Genomic DNA, 19479 nt, shown 5'->3' on the forward strand with positions numbered 1-19479 from the left:
TCAAATGACACACAGTACCCTTATTCACGGGCACCAAGGTCAGTGAATCATACCACCTCGTCACACCACATCTGTCTCCAGTCTGAGCCTCGCTGCTAATATCTGGGCACGTATCTGCTATCTGTGGAAGTCGTGAATGATTAGTGAGGGGGATTTATTACTGGCGGCACTTCTAAATATATTAGTGGTAAAGTAGTTTACACACAAGAGAATATAAAATGGGCTGTAGATGATAAATATTTCATCATCGTGTGACTTTAAAGCCAGATGTTTTTGCATTAATTTCAGTCACTTCTTTGTAAAATATTGTAGACATGTTTTAGTAGGAAATACAGAATTTTAATCAAATAATTAAATACAGATATACATTTTTTATAACATTCTATTAGATAAGTCTACGTTAGTAGTAGTAGAGTAGTAGAGTAAAAAACTATAGTAAATATAATAAAAATTGTATATTTTAAAAATGTAAAAATATCATTTTATATATTTTTTTAATTTATTATGATACTTTTATGTGTTCACTGTGTATGTATACTTTTTGTCCCTGTGTATTATCATTTGATTGAAAATGTAACGCAACAGGTGTGTAAAAAAGGAGATGTTGTGACAGTGTGAATTACGAGCAGCCTATAAATGGGTCCGCAGATATCAAAGAATGGATGTTAATGAGACACTATATCCTGAGGTCAATGTCCTTTAATTGTATATCAATGACTAAAAATGTGCTTGTTTGTGCAATTTCTTGTCTTTATGTGAATAAATATGTTTTGACAACATCTCATAAAGTTAACATCTCATTGGAAAATATGTTACTGATGAGTGAGTGGAGAATATATTGCAGTTTGGCTCTCTGATAATAAACTGAGCTAAGACAGCATCCAGAACTTTCTGCTGAGGCCGGTCAGAGAGTAATCACAGATAAACCTACTATTGATTATTTAGGTTGCATGTTACATAATCAGCTCTCAGAGGGAGGCAATGGCACCCAAAGCACTTTGTAAATTTTGTGAAGACTCAATTCGTGGCCAGGAAAGCTGCCCTGCTAGATAGTGTTACATTAGATGGGTCATGAGTTCAGTGCCACTTTGATTACGTTTCCACCCTCTGATACAACAAGCTGCTGACCACTAAAAATAAGCACAGAGGTCATATCCAAACTTCATGCCAGAACACATCTAAGCAGAGTCTATCTATCTATCTATCTATCTATCTATCTATCTATCTATCTATCTATCTATCTATCTGTCTATCTGTCTATCTATCTATCTATCTATCTATCTATCTATCTATCTATCTATAGCAGTGTCAGAATAAATCAATTGTGTTCATTTTTCAGCTTTCTGTGTAAAGAAATAGCGTCTTTATTCACAGTTGTATCAAACATAATCTGATTGATTTTCATTTTTACAAGATCAACATATTTACAAGTCATATTTAGCTAAGTGAATTAGGTTGGGGGTTTTTTTGTACAAGAAAATCAACTGAGTGTATGAAAGACAGAAAGAAAGAAAGACATTCTATGTTGCTAGAAAACACAATGTTGTTGTTTTACTATCAATTATCAGACATGACTTCACTCTTCACTAGCGCCAAATGTTAAACCCCACATTGTAAATTTAGGTTATCTGTGTCTCATTATTTTAAGCTTTTTTTGTGTTTAAATCAAATGTATGCCATTTGTGAGTGTATAAACCTCTGGATTAACTATACCTATCATATATTGTATCATGCTCATGGGAATACACATGAAAGTAGGACAGAGGGACACACAAACACACATATATATAAAACCATTATCCTGGTGGCCATTTCATCTGTCTCCCTCCCAGGACGTGGATATGAAGGTGGTAAACAGACTGAGCTCCGTGCTTTCCATCGTTGATCACTGCAGAAGAAAGAAACATGCCAAAATATTGATGCATAAGCAAATAAACAGCCGATATTTTAAGATCTATCACTCGATGTGGTAATCAAGTAACTTACCCACTCGGTATCCTTCACTTAAAGATTCCTGCTTTGCCACATTTTTGGCGACGATCAGCAAATGTCCCAAGAGCTGAAAGTTTAAAAAAAGCAAAGAGCTGAAGACACAATTTTTATTACACATGTGCACAATAATTACACATTATCTGATGAGATTTGCACTGGTGGTATTGAGATTATAGCTTTTCAGAATTACAAAATAACAGTTATACAGTAGTGGTTGAATCTGAAGTCAGCAGGTTGCAGCAGAAGTCCTGGAAATACTGATTATAACCTTTGTTGCCTTTTCCTGTGAGCATTTTCATGTAAAGCATGTTTAATTTACCTGTAATAAAATGTGCTACATATATAAAAATACCATGCCTCATTACAACACTTTAATGATCTCATCTAAAAATTACAAGTAAAAGTCCTGCATGGAAAATTCAACTTCAGTAAAATTACATTAGTATTTAAGGTAAGTAAAGTGATTGGAGTAGAAAGTACAATAGTTCCCTCTGAAATGTAGAGGAGTGGAAGTATAAAGTAGCATCAAAAGGAAAGTACATGCACTTAAAAAATAGTACAGTACTGGAGTAAATGTACCTCAAAATTGTAATTAAAGTGGCAGTCTGTAGGATTTAGTGGCATCTAGTGGTTTGGGTTAGATCACTGGGTGCTACAGTTTGTTTTCACAGTGCACAGAAATGTAAATTCAACCTTTTATAGCTGCTTTTAGCCTGTAGCTTTGAAATGAGATGTTTAACAATCACATATGGGTGTACTGTTTGTTGCTCACTGAATGTTTGTATGCCTGTAAATATGTGGCTCTGCTCTCTCCCAAAACCCCCAAACAGGATCAGCAGGTATCGAAAATGGATGGACTACATTACCTCTGCATCATCATCTTTGGCCTCACTTATTCTGGGAATTGGGATCCTGGGAATGACGAGAAAATGAACGGGGGCCTGAGCACTGATATCCCTGAAAGCCAAACACTGATAAAAAAAACACACAAACAACATTTATAAATTGTTAAGTTGCACAACTTTACTTTAAATCCTTTTATCTACATCTCAACATGTTATAGACTCCACGTGGAATAGGCCAAGTGAGATAAGCTCAACATGTTTTGAAGACATGTTTACCTTCTCATCTTCATAGATAATATCTGCAGGGATGCTTTTGTCGATCACTTTGGAGAAGATGGTTGGAGCCGGGGAGCCGTACTTCTTGCTGGCCTCCTCTGCCAGCCGGACTTCGTCACTTTTAGTGCACAGTGGTCTCTTAACACATGAAACAGAGGAAAATAGTGTTAAAGGACAGGATCACAATCTTCAAATCTGTCTTAAAACAACAGTTATGAACACTGACATGGGTGATTTATCTGCTGTTTGTTTTCTCGATTAGTTGTTATGTTTAAAAAATGTTGTTAAGTCTAAAAAATGTCGTCTCCCTAAAGATTAAGGTGTTATGATCAAATTGCTTTGCTTTCCCAGATCAAACTATAAAACCTAATAAATAACGAATAAAGAATCAAATATTGAAAAAGTTTTTCTGTATTCTAGGTTCACAATTTTTATCTGAAGCTTATATGAGGCTTCTGCAGTCTGAGTTAGTCATATTAAGTGGATATCTGACACATTTACAGTCTCTTTAACATTAAATTCCCTCTTTGTGTTTCCATGTTGAGCTGTGGTGGAGGAATAGTGACAAAAAGGGGAACTTTGGCAATAAAAAGACTGCAACGTCTTCAGATAGCTTCAGATAAACTTTTACATACATTTTTGAAGAAGCGGGCTTGTTGATAATCATTCCCCCTGTTCATACTGGCCATCAGAAAATCCTTTTATAATGCATTTTCAATGTAAGTGCTTGGGGACAAAATACACAAGCCTCCTTCTGTGCAAAATGTGGGAAAACATGCATTTTCTTCCACAAAATGACACATGTGGACACACTGTGGATTTTGGCCACTTGGATATAGGTGCATTATAAGGGTATTTCTAATGGTCAGCATGAACAATACACAACATATTTCAGTGTTAATTTGGGCACCTGACTGCTGTTTTAAGACAGATTAAAAAAACTGTGAACCTGCCCTTTAAACTGTCTGACCTAATAAAACTGCTGCAGGCACACAAACATGTTGCAGACACACATATAAGACCGAACCTCTGGGTGGTGGGAAGCTGCAGGTTTCCCACAGCCCCCACCAGAGCTTGTTGGACAGTCGTGAAAATGTTCTGCGGTACTTAACGAAAATAAAATGTTTAAAGTCACTAAAATGAACACAACACTGTTTATTTGCAGAGGAGCTACCTCGGCTCGACAAACACGGTGCAGACGGCTGAGGTGAGCCGCTCTGGTCCCGACCAAATGTGTCCGTAATATCTGGCGAAGATACATAGTCAGCTAATTGGCTTTTAACTATATTTATCCAAAATAAAATAGCATATGTTTGGATTCTTGTACACAGGAGAAAAGTCCAGAAATCTGCAGCTCACGTCTCTCTGACTGTCATGCCCTACGTAAACTGGTGTTGCCTTCACGTACCTTCACCCATGTGACATTTTAGCGTTTCGGTTGTCTAATATCGTGTCCTGACTCTTGAATACTAAAAGCCTCAATTTAGCAGACTAATATAAGAAATGATACGTGGTTATAAAAAGACAAAGTGATTGTTTTATCTTAAAAATCAATTTATATTTTGTTAATTTAGCTAACAGACCAGATTAAATATTATGCTTTAAGTAGGAATCTCAAATCTTTCTCAAGTATATAGTAATTTACTGGCCAAAAAGTTGACACCTTTACTATAAATTGTTAGACATGACTTCAGTCCTCACCAGTACCAAATTATACACCCCGTATTGTAATTGTAGGTCATCTGCTTCTCATTATTTTAAGTTAATTTTGTATTTAAGTCATATTTACGACACTTTTGAGTACCACAAAGGCAGCATTGTTCAGTTGAGTACAAGGGTCGCTTCAAGATCCTCATTGTTCACCGGTGTTAACCATGATGAAAAAAAAAAATAAAAATAAATCATATTTTGGGTGGTATGGCTCAGAACTGTTAGTTTTCTCATTTTTCACGTTTTTGCAAACAGGTGGAAATATTTAGTTCCCATATAAAAATTACAATATTGTCTAATACACGATGCTGAAGTTAGTTTTGGATTCGGGACTATGTTTAAGGGAATACTTGGGGGGAAAGTTAAGGGAAACTTAAATGATGATATTTAGCGGCTGATGAGTGTTAGATAAAGCTGTTTGAACCCACTTTAAGATTTGTGAAACGTTTAATTTGCATCTGCTTTTCCCACCCAGACCTCAGTGACCAAGTACATCAAGCCTGGACTAGATGTACACAGTCACCCATAAAGTTCGAATAAAATATGTTTTACTTCTTCTCATGAAATGATTGTGACAATGTGATTTACTCTTGATAGATAAAGTGCATATATTCTCAAAATTGTATTGATCAATCTCATTGCACCTGGTCAAAGGTGATTACTGGTGTGTATAAATAGAAAATAAAAAGAGGAATGTGTCTGAAAACAAAATTATTCCAACTTTATGGGCGACCTTGTATAAGAGACTCATTAATACACAGTTTCAAATATTACTTTGATAGTCCTGTTTTCTGATTTCACAAGTAGAATAAAGGTTTCACAATCGGAAATCTGAAACTGTGTTAATCTATGTCAGATTTTACAAGTCTAAATACAGTTGTTTTCATCTTGCTCTGGCAAAGTTCTAGTAAGAACAATAAAGGTTTAAGAACCTAAGTCTTCAAAACAGCATGACTCGATGGCTTACACTATTTTTAAATTTTATTTTATTTTTATAAATGTAAGTGGTGTAAAAATGGAGAAAATGAATGTAAAATATTTATGTTAACTTATATTTACCCTTAACTTGTCCCTTAACTTTTCCCCTTAACTCTGAATGTGCAGCAGGGGGCGCTGTGGCGGGAAACTTGACCCTCTTCTCGTCTCGCCAGCTGCAGATGAACCGGAACAAGAAGCAGATGTCAAACTGCTGCACTAAAGCACTAAACATGGCGGCTCGTACCCGGCTGCCCTTGCTCTTCCCCAAAAACTTGCCCCCGCTTAGGAACCAGCAGCTGGCCCACACCCAGGCCGCGGTGAAGGAGCCCTCATACCCGCCTGTCGTCGCCTCTCTCACGGCTAAAAGTAAATCCGCCCGGTTGCGTCAGGTGGAGGAGCAGATACAGAAGATCCGAGCCTCCACCGTGCAGGAGAAGATCGACTACATCACTCGCATCCAACGAGAGAAGTTTGTCATCTACCCGCAGTCTTTCTCCCGCAACCCGGACAAATGGTACCAGCACTTTACCAAGACCGCCTACATCCCCGGCCTGCCCGAGAAATTCAGCCCGGGCGAGGAGCAGCCTGAGGCGGCAGAGAACTCGCCGCCAGCCGTTGACCACCACCAGGGGAGTGAGGATGAGGCGTTCAGGGACATCCGCTCCCTGGTGACCCGTGTGATCTTACAGGAGCACTGGCACTTAAATAAACGCAAAGTGTTCCTGTTTAGAAAGCAGGAGCAGACAGTTGGACCTTTACTGAGGAACCTGGTGGCCGGACTCACCTACAGTCTGGCCAAATACAACCCACTGATCCCCCTCTCCAGTCTAGGTAATGGATTTGGTAAAAGCCAAATTGACCTTATGGTGAAAAGTAACTAGTAGAGTACATTTAAGATAAGATATTCCTTTATTAGTCCCACAATGGTGACATTTGCATTGTTACAGCAGCAGTGGACAGTATTATAAGAGCAGCAATAAGAAATGAATAAAGAACAATAAATAAGTACAAAAACAATAATAGTAAAAATATGTAATACAGATAATCGAGTAATATTGGTATTGAGTGGTAATATACCAGCGGTGATATTCTTATTGCACAGATTAAAGTGAAATAAATATATATGTATATTATATGAATATTGCACACAATTGAAATGTGTGTATTGTACTCATTTTTAGGTACTTGCATTCGAGTATTTCTATTTGATGTTACTTTTGTACTCCATTACATTTATTTGACAGTTTTAGTTACTTTTCAGATGAAGATTTGACACAATTGATAATATGACAAGCTTTTTAAATGCGACATATAATTAAAGATGAAACATTTTTCGTCTTTTGACGTCTTGCCAAAAGCAGTGTGTAGTCGGGCTCACATTTCAGATGACTGAGTTGTTAACAGCTCCACCAAATAGTGATTTTTTCCCCCCTCTAAACTTCTAACATGGATCCAATATTTCACTAAAAATGAAAGTCCAAAAACTGAAAAAGGATTTGTGTATCAGAACTTTGTTTTTTCTTCTTTCCTCTCACATTAATCATCTCATGACCCCTCACATTTATCTGATGACCTTTAGGAGGGGCCCCACCCCTAGCTTGGGAACCACTGGACTAAACTAGCTAACTGTATATAAAGTAGTTGAAGGTAGCTACAACAGTAGAAGATGCAAAAGATATTAAGAATAAAAGTATTTCAATCACTTAGAAATAAGGATAGTTTAGTTTGTTTTACTGGTGCAGAAATTATTAGTCTATAAATCATTTAGTGTATCAACAAAAAAGTCTAATGAAAACATTTTTTTGGTTAAGTTTTTAAGGCATTTATGAATCAGCTGCAAACATTCGCTGGTTCTAGTTTCTCAAATGATTTTTCTTTGTTTTAAATTGACGTAAAATGAATATTGTGTTTTGGACTGTTGGTTGGACACAAAAAAATATATGAATATGTCACACACTCAGATATTGTAACGTAAATGATCAAAAAATGCACACACAGACGATTATAAAAAGATTATTTGGTTGCAGCTGTACTTTATTTAACAAGAATAGCAGTATTACAGAGATATTTGGCTCATCTCGATGATTATTTAAAGGTAGAGACTAATTTAACTTCTGCACGTATTTTTGGTTTTCAGATTTTAATCCCCAGGTGAACTTCTACTGGAGGAGAGGGCAGAGGTTCATCCCAAAGGGCCACAGGAAGGGCCGACTGGAGCCAACCAGGTTCCAGATCGACGACCACCCGCACAGTCAGATTAGGATAACTCAACAGCTACCACAGGTACAAATCAAATCATGAGGATTATTAATTAGAAAAACAGAAAAACACACCCAAATGTCTTCATGCCACCTTCACGTTCCTTGTTGTGTTGTAAATTTTAAAATGTTCAAAGGATAGGTTCACAATTTTTAGAATCTGTCTTAAATCTACAGTTAGGTGTCCATATGAACAGTGGCTATTAAAGATCCCCTTCAAAGGTGGTTTCAGTGTAAGTGATCGGGCCCAAATCTACACACTGTCCACACAGTCATTTAAAAGTTGATAATAAACTTGTGTGAGGCTCCAGCAGTCTGTGCCAGTCATATCAAGTGGATATCTGCCACATGTAGTCATTTTAGCATCAAATTCCCTCTTTGTGTTTCCCTGTTGAGCTGCAGTGGAAGTAAAGTAACAAAAAGAGGAACTTTGGCACTAAAAAGACTGTAACATTTTAAATATATCTGCTTGATTTGACTCATTTGAACGGCTAAAGTTTCATTTTAGCTTCAGATAAACTTTTAAATACATTTCTACACAGGAGGAGGACTGTGGACTTTCTTACTCTTCACTTACATTATAAGTACACCATGAAGGGATCTTCTAATGGTCAGTGTGAACAGGAGGAATGATTACAGTAACAAAAACATGTTTCAATGTTCATTTGGGCTCCTGGTTGTTTTAAGACGGGCTTGAAAAATTGTGAACTTATCCTTTAATGTTGCAGAATTCTTTGTGTTGCATTAGTGGACTCTGTAGTTTTCTTCTCCATTGAGTTTGTACTATGGATGTCACTGGTTTCCACTTATGACATATTTAGTCAGCAGGAGAAAGTATCAAAATAAACCACTGCACACCCGGATTAAATGCTACAGAGCTGTTATTAAAACTTGACCTTGACACTTTGTTCTAACATATTTTTTTTTCTGTCACTTTAATCTTTCTAGTTCACTCCCATGGAGGCCTCGTATTCAGCCGAAGTTCCAGAGATCACGTTAGCTCCCAACGTGATGCCTCTGTTCAGAAGACAGTACGACAACCACATCTACACAGGTAACACAGAGACCAAAAACCATTACTGTGTCTGATTTCACCCTGATCATGTGATAATTAAAGTAGCCAAAAGAACGTTAATTGAAAATGTACCATGCAAGATTAAAAAAAACAAAACAACCATCAGTCTAATTTAGTTTTAATCAGTTAATTTCTCATGGAAAGTTTATATTAATACATGTTACTGTAATAAGTTAGAAAGCTGGTTTTCATCCATAGTCACTGGCTGCATGTGAAGCTGGCAGCTAAACATCAATAATCAATAACATGAATAAACAATAATCATTATGACACTAAAACGCTGTGTAGTGAGCATGGACTGTGTGTCTGCATATTTACATGATTAAAATCTGAGTGCAAAATAGCAGGATATTAATATAAATACCAATATAAATCTAGAAACAATTATACATTTGAGTGTAAAGCTGTGTGTGTGTATTAACAGGATATATATTTACAGTTAACAATTAAAAAAAAAAAACGTCCACATCTACAAAGTGCAGGACAGATAATACAATATGAATTTGAATGATTTAGGGTGACGTGGTGTTGGTTTCAGTGTCATACATGATAGTAAACTAAATATCTTTGGCTTTTGGACCGTTGAAAACAAGAAATAATTTAATTAAAATAACTGGCAGATTAATAGATAATGAAAAAAATCATTACCTGCACCTCTACTGCTTGGTTTGTTTGGTCTTGGGTTATTTATTCTTTAGTCTCTACACACATTCACACACCCAAACACTACAAACATTACTGATGAACTGACATACATACTTAAGTTAGTTAATGTAAAATAAATAAATGTACTTTTCCTAGTTTAAAAAGTAATGTGTGGTCTCCATATTTTGTCCTACCATTGAGCCAGGTTGTGACAATATGTTATCAATCAGAAGTGGAGAGAAATGCAAAATATATTAATTTATATAAAAAAAAGTAGCCGATGATGAACTCATGAAAATTTAAGCGTCACTCACTCTTCTCTCAGCTTTGCTCTGATAAATCAAATCTATCCTCTTGATCACGTAAACCAGGCTCTAAGCTACCAGACCCGGCTTGCTACGGTCACACTCAGTTCCACCTGGTGCCGGACCGCTACCACAGAGATCGGATGGCCCGACAGCAGCAGTCTGATCAGGTGGAGCCTTTCCTCAGAGCCAACGGCCTCGCCAGTCTATTCGCCTGGACAGGAGCTCAGGCCATGTACCAGGGTGAGTAATCACCACAGAATATTCATACATACAGTATCGCTCGAAAGTTTGGACTCTTTCTTATTCATGGGAACAGGAAGATGTGTCCAGATGTTTGACTGGTTCTGTGTCTCTGACTACAGCAGACTTGTGGCAAAAAAACAACTGTCTACTGCATCAATTTGAAAATCTTTTTTTACCTCTTTGATAGATTTTTAGAGTAAAGTCTTCAAATTAGCTCTTACTTTCGATTTGACAGTCTGGCACGAAAATATGACGTTTAAGTCCAGTTTCTCAGACAAAGATTAAGACTAGTCCTACACTAAATATCAGATTCTGTGAAAATACAAGTCTAGTCTTAATCCCTGTAGCCCTTACTGTTTTTTAATGAGTTAAAAATGTTAGTGCAGTTACTCCAGTAGAGGACTGAGGTATAGTTACTGTTGCGAGTTTTACGGATAAAAACACTATCAGGAGCAGGTATGTGTGTCAGGAAACGGCTAATAAAATACAGTAAATATACCTGTCTGATACTGACATTTAAGTTTTAAATATTTAAATGAATCTTAGTGGTTCTCCTGGTTTCCAATAATTGTAGATGAAAATGTTCAGTTGTAAAGCTGCATTAACATTTAGCAAAATCAATAATTATATGAGGATTGATTTTTCATTGAGAATATTTAGAAAAGAAGGAAAGGCCACTCAAACCTCTGCCTCCGCTCTTTTTAGGTTTCTGGAACCACGAGGACGTCACCCGGCCTTTCGTGTCTCAGGCCGTGATCACAGACGGACAGTTCTTCTCATTCTTCTGCTACCAGCTCAACACGGTCGCTCTCTCTGTGGAGGCAGACAGCGACAACCCCAGAAAAAACCTCCTGTGGGGCACGGAGAGCATGCGACTGTACGAGAGCGTGCAGGACGGAGAAGTGGTGGGCCTGGACGACGGCGTCATCAAGCTGCTGGTGAAGTTCCTCATGAACCAGCCGTAGAGCTCTTCAGGTGACCGGCATCGTGAAAAAAAACGTCTGAAAGGAGATTTCCTTGAGTCCAGAAGCATTGAAAGATGCACGGAAATGAGGAAAGAACATTTGAAGAGCAGAGATGAAGCTGTTTCAGATTGTATAAAATGTAATGTTCAAAACGGAAAGAGTTAAGCAACAAATAACTGTACAAGCGTCACGATTATTACTGTCCAGATTGTATTTATGCTGAGATAAAACAATGATTACCAAATCTAAACTGTTGTCTGTTCATCTTTGATTACAACAACTCCTTTCAGCTCAGTTTCCAGAGAGACACGTTCATATCAGCTCCCATTAAAAGGTTTCATCAATTGTGCAAAATACAAGTTAATAGTTGTTTTTTTTAACAGGCTTTTACTGAAATGAACACAAAGAAGGTGATTTGTAAGGGTTTTAATCTGCTTGTTTACACACGGTGGTACAACAGTGAGCTAAAGTGCATTTTGACAATGAAAAACACAAAGTTTACAGTTGAAGTCTTGATTATGGGAAAATATGAGCTTCTGATTCATTAACATAAAAAAAGATACAGAAACATCTGCATATGTGATGATATATCTTTATTGACAGTATTTAGACATCATTATATCAGGCACAGTTCTTCTAGGACAAACTCTAATAAGTGACAAAAAGTTATTGCAAGCACAGTGTGAATAGCTGGTAATTGCTTTTTTTTTCTTTTGAGAGTGTAAGGCACTGCCACAAAGCGAAAATGCAACAGCAGGACAGATTAGTTGAGGTTTTAAGTCGATACCTTAAAAGGAAGACTGCGTACTTCCTTTTTGATAAATAAGATATGAGGCATTGTGATGTGTGAAGCCAACCACATTTTCACAGTTAGACGACAGGAAATGAAGGTGTTCAGGGTTCAAAGCTGTCATGACACCATTGTTGATGAGAAAATGATAAAATCTTCCATTGAAAAAAAGGAAGCAAGAAAATCTTCCAGAGCTGGTACGTAAAGAGGAAACCTGATATGCAACTAACAACAACAACAACAAAATAGAATCAGTTGTGATTATTGCACTTCATTATTATTGATCAAATAAATGAAATATTGCTTTAAAGCTCAATCATTCACATTTGAATAAAAGCAGAGTGTGTCACAGTCTTCAGACTTTGCGCTGTCTCATTGATGAACTTCCCTCCTGTCCGCTATTTTCTCCCTGAGTCCTGATGAAGACATGAACACGTGTAAGAAACATACAGCAGAAAAACAAAAAACTCTCCTTACAGAAAATCAGCACAGATCTCTCAATACTCACAGCGTGTTGGTGCTGTCGGCGTTCGTCACGTTTCCTGTGGTGAAGACAGACGAGAAGTTATCACACAACGTCTTATAATTAAAAATGCACTGACGTAAACAAGATTTTTCAGTTTGCCGTCTCATCACCTGCCGCAGGTTCGTTCTTCTTTGACTGACTCTTCTCGTAGAGCAGGATGACGGCGACCAGGATGATCACCTCGACCAGGATGGATAAGAAGGGCTTCAGGGGCTCGTAAAAGGTGATGACCTTTAGCAGTGGTAGAGAAAGTATTCAGAGCTTTATTGAAGTAGAAGTACCAATATAACAATGTAAGAATACTCCATTTGAAGCTGAAGTCCAGCCTTCAAATCCTTACTAGTACAAGGACTCATACCTGCAAAGAAAACTGATAATATGACATTAATAGATTGTTTAAACTGATGCATCAATACATCAGTGGCTGTCGTAGCTGGTCGAGATGAACTCATCTGAACTACTTTATATAGAGATGGGTAGTTAAGTCCAGTTGTTCCCAATCTAGGGGTCGGGGCCCCTCACAAAGGTCACAAAATAAATCTTGAATAGTCATAAGATGATTAATAAGAGAGAAAGAAGAAGAAAGACAATTTTGTAGACTAATCATTGCTTTTTTTGTTAATAAAAAAATAGTTTTATGTCTTTGAGCCTTAAACTGTTATTTAAATGACACAATTTAAGTAGTTTTAAGGGTAAATCACTCTTTGATGGACTTAAACATGTTAAGAACAACTATTCTTTAATCTTTAACAATATGATATAAGCTTACTATTTATTTATTTTGGTAAAATCATGAGAGGTAACACATAATTACAATTGTCATAAATGTTGTGAAGTCTGTATACCCTTTTAACTGTGATTTTTACTTAAAGTTCAAGCACCTCAAAGCTGTGTCATGTAGAGTATTGAGTGACTGACCTTCAGCTCCACGTGGCTCAGCGTGGTAGTGATGGCGTACACAGCACCGCAGTAATACAAGCCAGAGTCGGCCTCCGTCACGTTGTGCACCACCAGCCTGGTTTTCCCATTGTCGTTCTTGATTTCATACCGGAGAGGCTCTGCAGCGACGTCAATCTGCTCCTGGGACAAAAACAACCCCACAGATAATGACTTACTCTATAATATCCTATAAAACCCCCCACATTACATAGTCTGTACACATCCACTCACACCTGAGAAGACCACATGTCTTATGGCATTAAAACAAAGTTTAATATACAGTAAAAGTTTGGACACACTTTCCCATTCACATCAATGAGAAAGTGTGTCCAAACTTTTGACTGGTACTGTATTTATTTGAATTTAAAACTAAGACAAGTGTTAAAAGTTTGATTTGAAAATCACCAGTGACATAAAACCACTCTAAAAGACTCTCAGCAGTCTCACCTTGTCTGTACCATTGGCTTTAAACCAGTGCCAGGTGCTGGGCTGTGGTTTGCTTTCCTCCATTTTACACAGTATCACCACAGAATCGCCCACATAGCTGACTATCGGTTTATCTCGCACCTCACCCATCTGTGGAGCTGAGAGAAAACAACATTTTTACAAGAGCATGACTCCATACTGCACACTGCAAACTAGGTCTAAATATGAATATTCATTATCATGCAGACAGAGAAATGTTTTGGGATGGGAAATGTGAAATATCAGTCAGACAGTCACAGTGTACCTGCCAAGATAAAATCTATTTTTGCTTCACTTCCAAATAAGCATGAGTAGTTTCCGAGGTCTTCTTCATTTGCAATGCTGAACCTGTAGAGCAAAAATAAGCACAAAAAAACATTATATAAGTGTTTAGAAAAGTATAAATTGTATATTTTTAATAAAACCACGACTATTCAGGTGATTAAGAAATGAACTGAAAATAGTAGTGAAAGCTTCCAGGCGCACTGAATCAAAGATAAATAAAATCAGGTAAACTAAATTAAATCTTAGAGACTTTATGTGATGAATTAAAGTGATGAAACTTGGTTAACTGCAGATATGAGCTGGCAGTGAAGACTCATTAAAGCATGTTTTATACTGTAAGTAGTTCAGCTCTTTTTAGATGAAACAGTGGAGACAAAACATCTAAAACTACTCTGATTTTACATTTGGACAATTAAAGATTAATTATAAAAATGAATATAATTAGAAGAATGTATTTTAAACCAATGATCTAACTTTTTAACCTATGAATAGACTTTGTGGAGCTCGTGGACGCAGTACTTACTCTCTCATGAGATTATACTGCTTGTTCTCCAGCTGCACTGTGAGGCGGCTGTTCTCGATCTCATTCCCATCTTTCCTCCAGTAACCGGTTATGTTCGGCAGTTTGTTGTGATTTCCGGTCCAGGTACACTCCAGCGTCAGACTGACAGGATTCACCACGACAACCTTCTCAGTCTCACTTTTACCTGTGTCGAGATGTTGTAGAAGAAACACAGAAAATGATTCATTATTAGGCTGTGAATATATTTGAAGGAAACAAACTTGATAAAACAGCCGTCTGTGTCACCAGTGGTGGAAAAAGTACTCAGATCTTTTACTTAAGTACAAGTATGGAAGTAATACCAGCTAAATATACTTAGATATTATACTAAGATTGGGTAGGAAAGAAGAAAAAACATCAGTAAAAACATACATTTGGATTGATTTAAACAGAACTTTTCTTTAATCTTTGCATTTTGTGATATTTTTGAGAGTTTTAACTCAAACCGATGTTTATTTGAGACCATATGAGGGAAAATTTAAAGGGAAAATATCACTTCAGTGGAGCTGCTACCAACTCTGGCATCTGTGACATGACACAAATACACACTGAGTGTTTGGAAAGTTGCCATAAACCAAAGAATTTGGGAACTTATCTTTAACAATGTAGTGTAATTTATATATTATCATTATGTTATTTTAATGTGAGATTTTAATCTAAGATGTAAAGTAAATGTTGTGGAGTAAAAAGTACAATATATCCCTTTTAAGTACCTTAGTTTATACTGTACTACTACTTGGCTACTTGAATAAACATACTTAGTTTTATTCTACCATTATAGCACATGTACTGATGGACTGCATTTACCTTTCAGGACGACACTCCTCACAGCTGCTGGGAGAGGACTGACGGGATCCTGTGGCAGCGACGTTGGCGTTGGACCAGCTGTCTCTGACAGGAAAAGAAATAAATGTACATAAATGTGTTCGCACAATAAAAATGTAACTCTGTATCTTGACAGTGACGATTACAAGAGCCGGTCACGTTATTAGAAAAAGAGTCTGGTCATTAGATGAGGTGTGTACTATGGTGTTGCTATGTGGTTGCTATGGTACAAACTTTCATTATGTTAAAGAAAATGTGCAAAAATAATGTTTTGAATAAATATGATATAAGGATATGGTTTAATATGGTACTTGAAATAGTATTATCTAATGTTTGAAGGTGATTTTTTTAAAATTTTTATTAGTGATGCTCTAAATTACTTTTTTGAGATGTAATCCAGCGTGACAACATTAAAACAATTTTCTTTACGTGCTGCAGATTGAAATAAAGCTTGATGATGAGGAGCTGGCTGTAAGTGTTTATTCCAATTGGTAGCTAGGATGTTGCTTGCTAGGTGGTTGCTAGGATGTTGTTTGGCGTACTAGATGGTTGCTATGTTGCTTTTTTGTAGTCAATATTCATCTTATTATGGCACTTTTCATATAATTATCCAACTATGATAAATAGATGGATACATACAGTGTGCACAGTTGGGCAATATATCAATATAATATAGATATTGTGGTATGAGACTAGATACTGTCCTAGATTTTGGATACATTTTGGTAATATTGTGATACAGCTTACACGTTGTCTTTTCCTGGTTTTAAAGGCTGCATTACAGTAAAGTGATTTAATTTTCTAAACTTACCAGACTGTTGTAGCTGAGGTATTTGGTCAAAAATATGATATTTTGTCCATATTGCCCAGCTCTAACAGTGTGTTCTGCTAAGGTGTTGCCAAACTGAGTCATAATGATGAAAGTAAAATGTAAAATGATGAAAGTCTTCCTGTTTCGCAAAAGTATCATGATACATTAAAACGTCAGTTCATTTCCTGAAGACTGTGACTTGAAAATAAACCTTTTCTGTCTTTTATTTTGCATACTGACCTTTAAAAATATATTTTTTCATCTGGTTATTTAATGCTCCACATAAACACTGCTGATTATTAAATGATTGATCTTGGCTGGAATTGAGAGTTTCAAAGTCCCATGATGACGTTAATAATTCATACCCAGACAAGAATACTTTTGAGGGGGACAGGAAAAAGGAAAAATGAAGTTGATTAAAGAACAAAAATGATCTGTCTGGGCCACAAACAAAGCAATAGATGATGGGATGAACATCCTGTGGCATTTTTTTTATTTTTTATTTTTACTTCTTCTCACAAGGTTACAAATAATTTAGTAGGAAAACGAAGCAGAACAACCACATACAGTCAAAATGAAACCCAAATATACTTTACTTGTATTGACGTGTCTGCAGGAGACGACAAGCAGGAGGAGCTGAAAGAGGAGCTGCTTCCAGGAGGCTGACATGATTATTATCCGCCTGTCCTCTCTCTGCTGCAGCAGGTTTTTCTCACTCGGTCTCTCTCTTGGCTCTGCCTGCTGCATCGTCTGTCCACCCCACCCATCCTCCCTCCCTCAGCTGCACAAGTGACGCAGCCACAGTATCAGCCTGCAGCCTGTGAGTAGCTGACTCCATCCATTATTCAGCCAGACAGGGTTCATGTAGTACCTCACTGCTATGCTGAAGGGTTTCTATGAAGCAGAAATGTTGCTTTTTGTATGTATTTGAAAGCCTTTTTAACCCTTGTCCTGATCTGAGTGTTATTATGTTGCTGTACTGTGCAGCTTTTTATAAGGCACCCTGTCCCGTTATGTGAGAGGACCTGGCAGCTGAAGGTCACATGATCTGTGGTGGAAGTGTAGTAACAAAAATAGGGACTTTGGCACTATAAAGGCTGTAATGTTGAAACATATCTACTTGATTTGACTTTTAAATACATTTTTAGACAGATGGAGGACTAAGGATATTGGTCCTCCATCACTTACATTATAAGTGCATCATGAAGGGATCTTCTAATGGTCAGTATGAACAGGAGGAATGATGTCACTTAACTATCTTTCTTCTTTAACTATTATCTTGATGTTCAGTTTTTGTTGAAACAGAGAGACACAGACAGGATAAAAAAAAAAAACGTTATTGTGCTCTTGCCTTGATGACGATATCTTGTCTCATAATATGAGAAAACGGGTCATTTTTTCTTTGTTTGCTAGTGATTTAGTTTTTTACTATTCTAAATATGAAAAGAAAATCAAACCATTTCTTTTTAAGTTCTGCTCATCCTTTTTGACCAGGAAACAACTCGTCTTCTAATGTAATCTTTTGTATATTAAAACGATAATCAAATAACTATATACAATATTTATATTTATAATAAATAATAAAGAACATTGAATGTTATTTTTTTTTTAAATGTTGTATATATAATCAAAACATTTTCATGACTTAGCTGACCAATCGCTTCTTTACACAGTTAATGTAAAAATAGATGTTATTGATGTTTATTGAAATCCTCTTTTAAATTCTCAGTTCTCTGTATACATTTAATGTAGCCTAATAAATCATGATGAACTCTGCTTGGTCTTTTCTGTTTTAGTAAAAATATTGTATTGTTCCTACTTGAAAATATCTATTGAATGTTTTGCAATCATTGTGCAATTTTGAAAAAAATGGGATTGCATGCTACACACATTATTGAATTGATTTGCATGCATTTTCTTTTTTTTTTTTTTTACAATTATGCACATTGATGACATTTACTCATCTTTTCCTTGCTTCATAAGATTTGGAATCAGTGCAAAAAAGTGCAAGTTTTCCCACCGCAGTCAAGATGTCCAATACTGACTTCAACATTACTGGGGGCGATTCTGGCAACAGCAGTGCCTACAGTGGACTGTACATGATTCCAGGTTTCACACGCAAGATTATTTCTGCCTGTGCCACACTGCCACATGTAGAAATAAACTACAGTGGAGAAGCACGTCATGTCTGCTTATACTCTTTATTTTACATTAAAGGAAAGCTTCTTTGATCATGGGATAATGTGATCAGTCAGAGTTGTACTAGACTCTGCCAGCAGGTCTCTGATCTGTCACATCAGGACTAAAAACAGCAAACCGGACTCGATGTGGGGGGTAACGAGAGGGAACAGAGGAAAATCACTGAGTGACCTTTTGGAAAGTTTATGGTTCATTAAGGAGCAGACAAAGACTACTGAAAAGGGTAACAGAGAGGAGGTGAGAGGTGCAGCATGAGGAGGAAGAGGAAACCTTCGAGTGGAGCAGCTAGAAGACTAAAAAACTGTAAAAAAATAAATAAATAAATAAATAAAAAATAGAGTTTTGCATGGAAGTTTTTAATCTGATTTTATCCCATTATTCCAGACATTTTTAAGTTTTTATTTCCCCTCCTCTGGCTCATTATTGGTTTACTGATGGTATTAAATACTGTAATTATTCACACTGTGCAGCAGAGGGAGCCCCTGCAGCCTGTTTCCTCATTCAGTTACATGAACATACAGTCAGGGTTGAGAAGGTTACCTTGATCTACAGATTATTATTATTATTATATAATACGTAATGTAACTATTTCAATTACTTAATCAAAGTAATGTAACTTATTACTTTTGATTCCTTTTCTAATTTTCTAACGGATTCCCACCAAAAATCTAAGTTCGGGTGTTTTTCATGGATACTGCCATGAATTATAAGGGAGATCATTTCTTATAATAAGATTTATCTCTCATTTGAAAATGTATTCATTAGTTCATGTTGATTTTGGA

At 36.6% G+C, this 19479-nt stretch overlaps 4 protein-coding genes across 4 annotated transcripts in view; 2 read left to right on the forward strand and 2 right to left on the reverse strand.

Moving 5' to 3' along the window:
* The window catches only part of scarb2a (scavenger receptor class B, member 2a), a 99451-nt gene that overhangs the window by 71882 nt on the left and 8090 nt on the right, over positions 1-19479 (forward strand). The window lies entirely within an intron of this gene.
* hint2 (histidine triad nucleotide binding protein 2) lies at positions 1337-4501 on the reverse strand. The gene is made up of 5 exons (XM_062417602.1): positions 4288-4501; positions 3114-3251; positions 2859-2963; positions 1987-2059; positions 1337-1888 (listed from the first exon to the last, which is right to left on the reverse strand). Exons 1-5 carry the CDS (start codon positions 4372-4374, stop codon positions 1797-1799), a joined length of 495 nt encoding a protein of 164 aa, XP_062273586.1. The 5' UTR covers positions 4375-4501; the 3' UTR covers positions 1337-1796.
* mrps30 (mitochondrial ribosomal protein S30) lies at positions 6027-11539 on the forward strand. The gene is made up of 5 exons (XM_062417663.1): positions 6027-6632; positions 7939-8084; positions 9008-9113; positions 10151-10327; positions 11036-11539. The coding sequence occupies exons 1-5, from the start codon at positions 6032-6034 to the stop codon at positions 11293-11295; spliced, it is 1290 nt and encodes a 429-aa protein (XP_062273647.1). The 5' UTR covers positions 6027-6031; the 3' UTR covers positions 11296-11539.
* Positions 11736-17211, reverse strand: emb (embigin). The gene is made up of 9 exons (XM_062418020.1): positions 17095-17211; positions 15670-15753; positions 14824-15007; positions 14281-14363; positions 13998-14134; positions 13530-13691; positions 12722-12842; positions 12594-12627; positions 11736-12501 (listed from the first exon to the last, which is right to left on the reverse strand). Exons 1-9 carry the CDS (start codon positions 17165-17167, stop codon positions 12441-12443), a joined length of 939 nt encoding a protein of 312 aa, XP_062274004.1. The 5' UTR covers positions 17168-17211; the 3' UTR covers positions 11736-12440.

Source organism: Scomber scombrus, chromosome 4 (assembly GCF_963691925.1).
Source record: "Scomber scombrus chromosome 4, fScoSco1.1, whole genome shotgun sequence".
Classification (NCBI taxonomy): domain Eukaryota; kingdom Metazoa; phylum Chordata; class Actinopteri; order Scombriformes; family Scombridae; genus Scomber; species Scomber scombrus.

What these genes read in the sequence shown, in the direction of transcription:
- emb (XM_062418020.1), bottom strand. Translation starts at nt 17,167, where the DNA reads ATGTCAGCCTCCTGGAAGCAGCTCCTCTTTCAGCTCCTCCTGCTTGTC. An exon ending in CTGCAGACACGTCAATACAA is followed by an intron (nt 15,754 to 17,094) that starts GTAAAGTATATT and finishes TTTTCCTGTCAG; the next exon opens with AGACAGCTGGTCCAACGCCA. An exon ending in AATAGATTTTATCTTGGCAG is followed by an intron (nt 14,135 to 14,280) that starts GTACACTGTGAC and finishes GTTTTCTCTCAG; the next exon opens with CTCCACAGATGGGTGAGGTG.
- hint2 (XM_062417602.1), bottom strand. Translation starts at nt 4,374, where the DNA reads ATGTATCTTCGCCAGATATTACGGACACATTTGGTCGGGACCAGAGCG. An exon ending in ACCGTGTTTGTCGAGCCGAG is followed by an intron (nt 3,252 to 4,287) that starts GTAGCTCCTCTG and finishes TCATGTGTTAAG; the next exon opens with AGACCACTGTGCACTAAAAG. An exon ending in CCAAAGATGATGATGCAGAG is followed by an intron (nt 2,060 to 2,858) that starts GTAATGTAGTCC and finishes TTAAACTTTCAG; the next exon opens with CTCTTGGGACATTTGCTGAT.
- mrps30 (XM_062417663.1), top strand. Translation starts at nt 6,032, where the DNA reads ATGGCGGCTCGTACCCGGCTGCCCTTGCTCTTCCCCAAAAACTTGCCC. An exon ending in GATCCCCCTCTCCAGTCTAG is followed by an intron (nt 6,633 to 7,938) that starts GTAATGGATTTG and finishes TTTGGTTTTCAG; the next exon opens with ATTTTAATCCCCAGGTGAAC. An exon ending in TAACTCAACAGCTACCACAG is followed by an intron (nt 8,085 to 9,007) that starts GTACAAATCAAA and finishes TAATCTTTCTAG; the next exon opens with TTCACTCCCATGGAGGCCTC.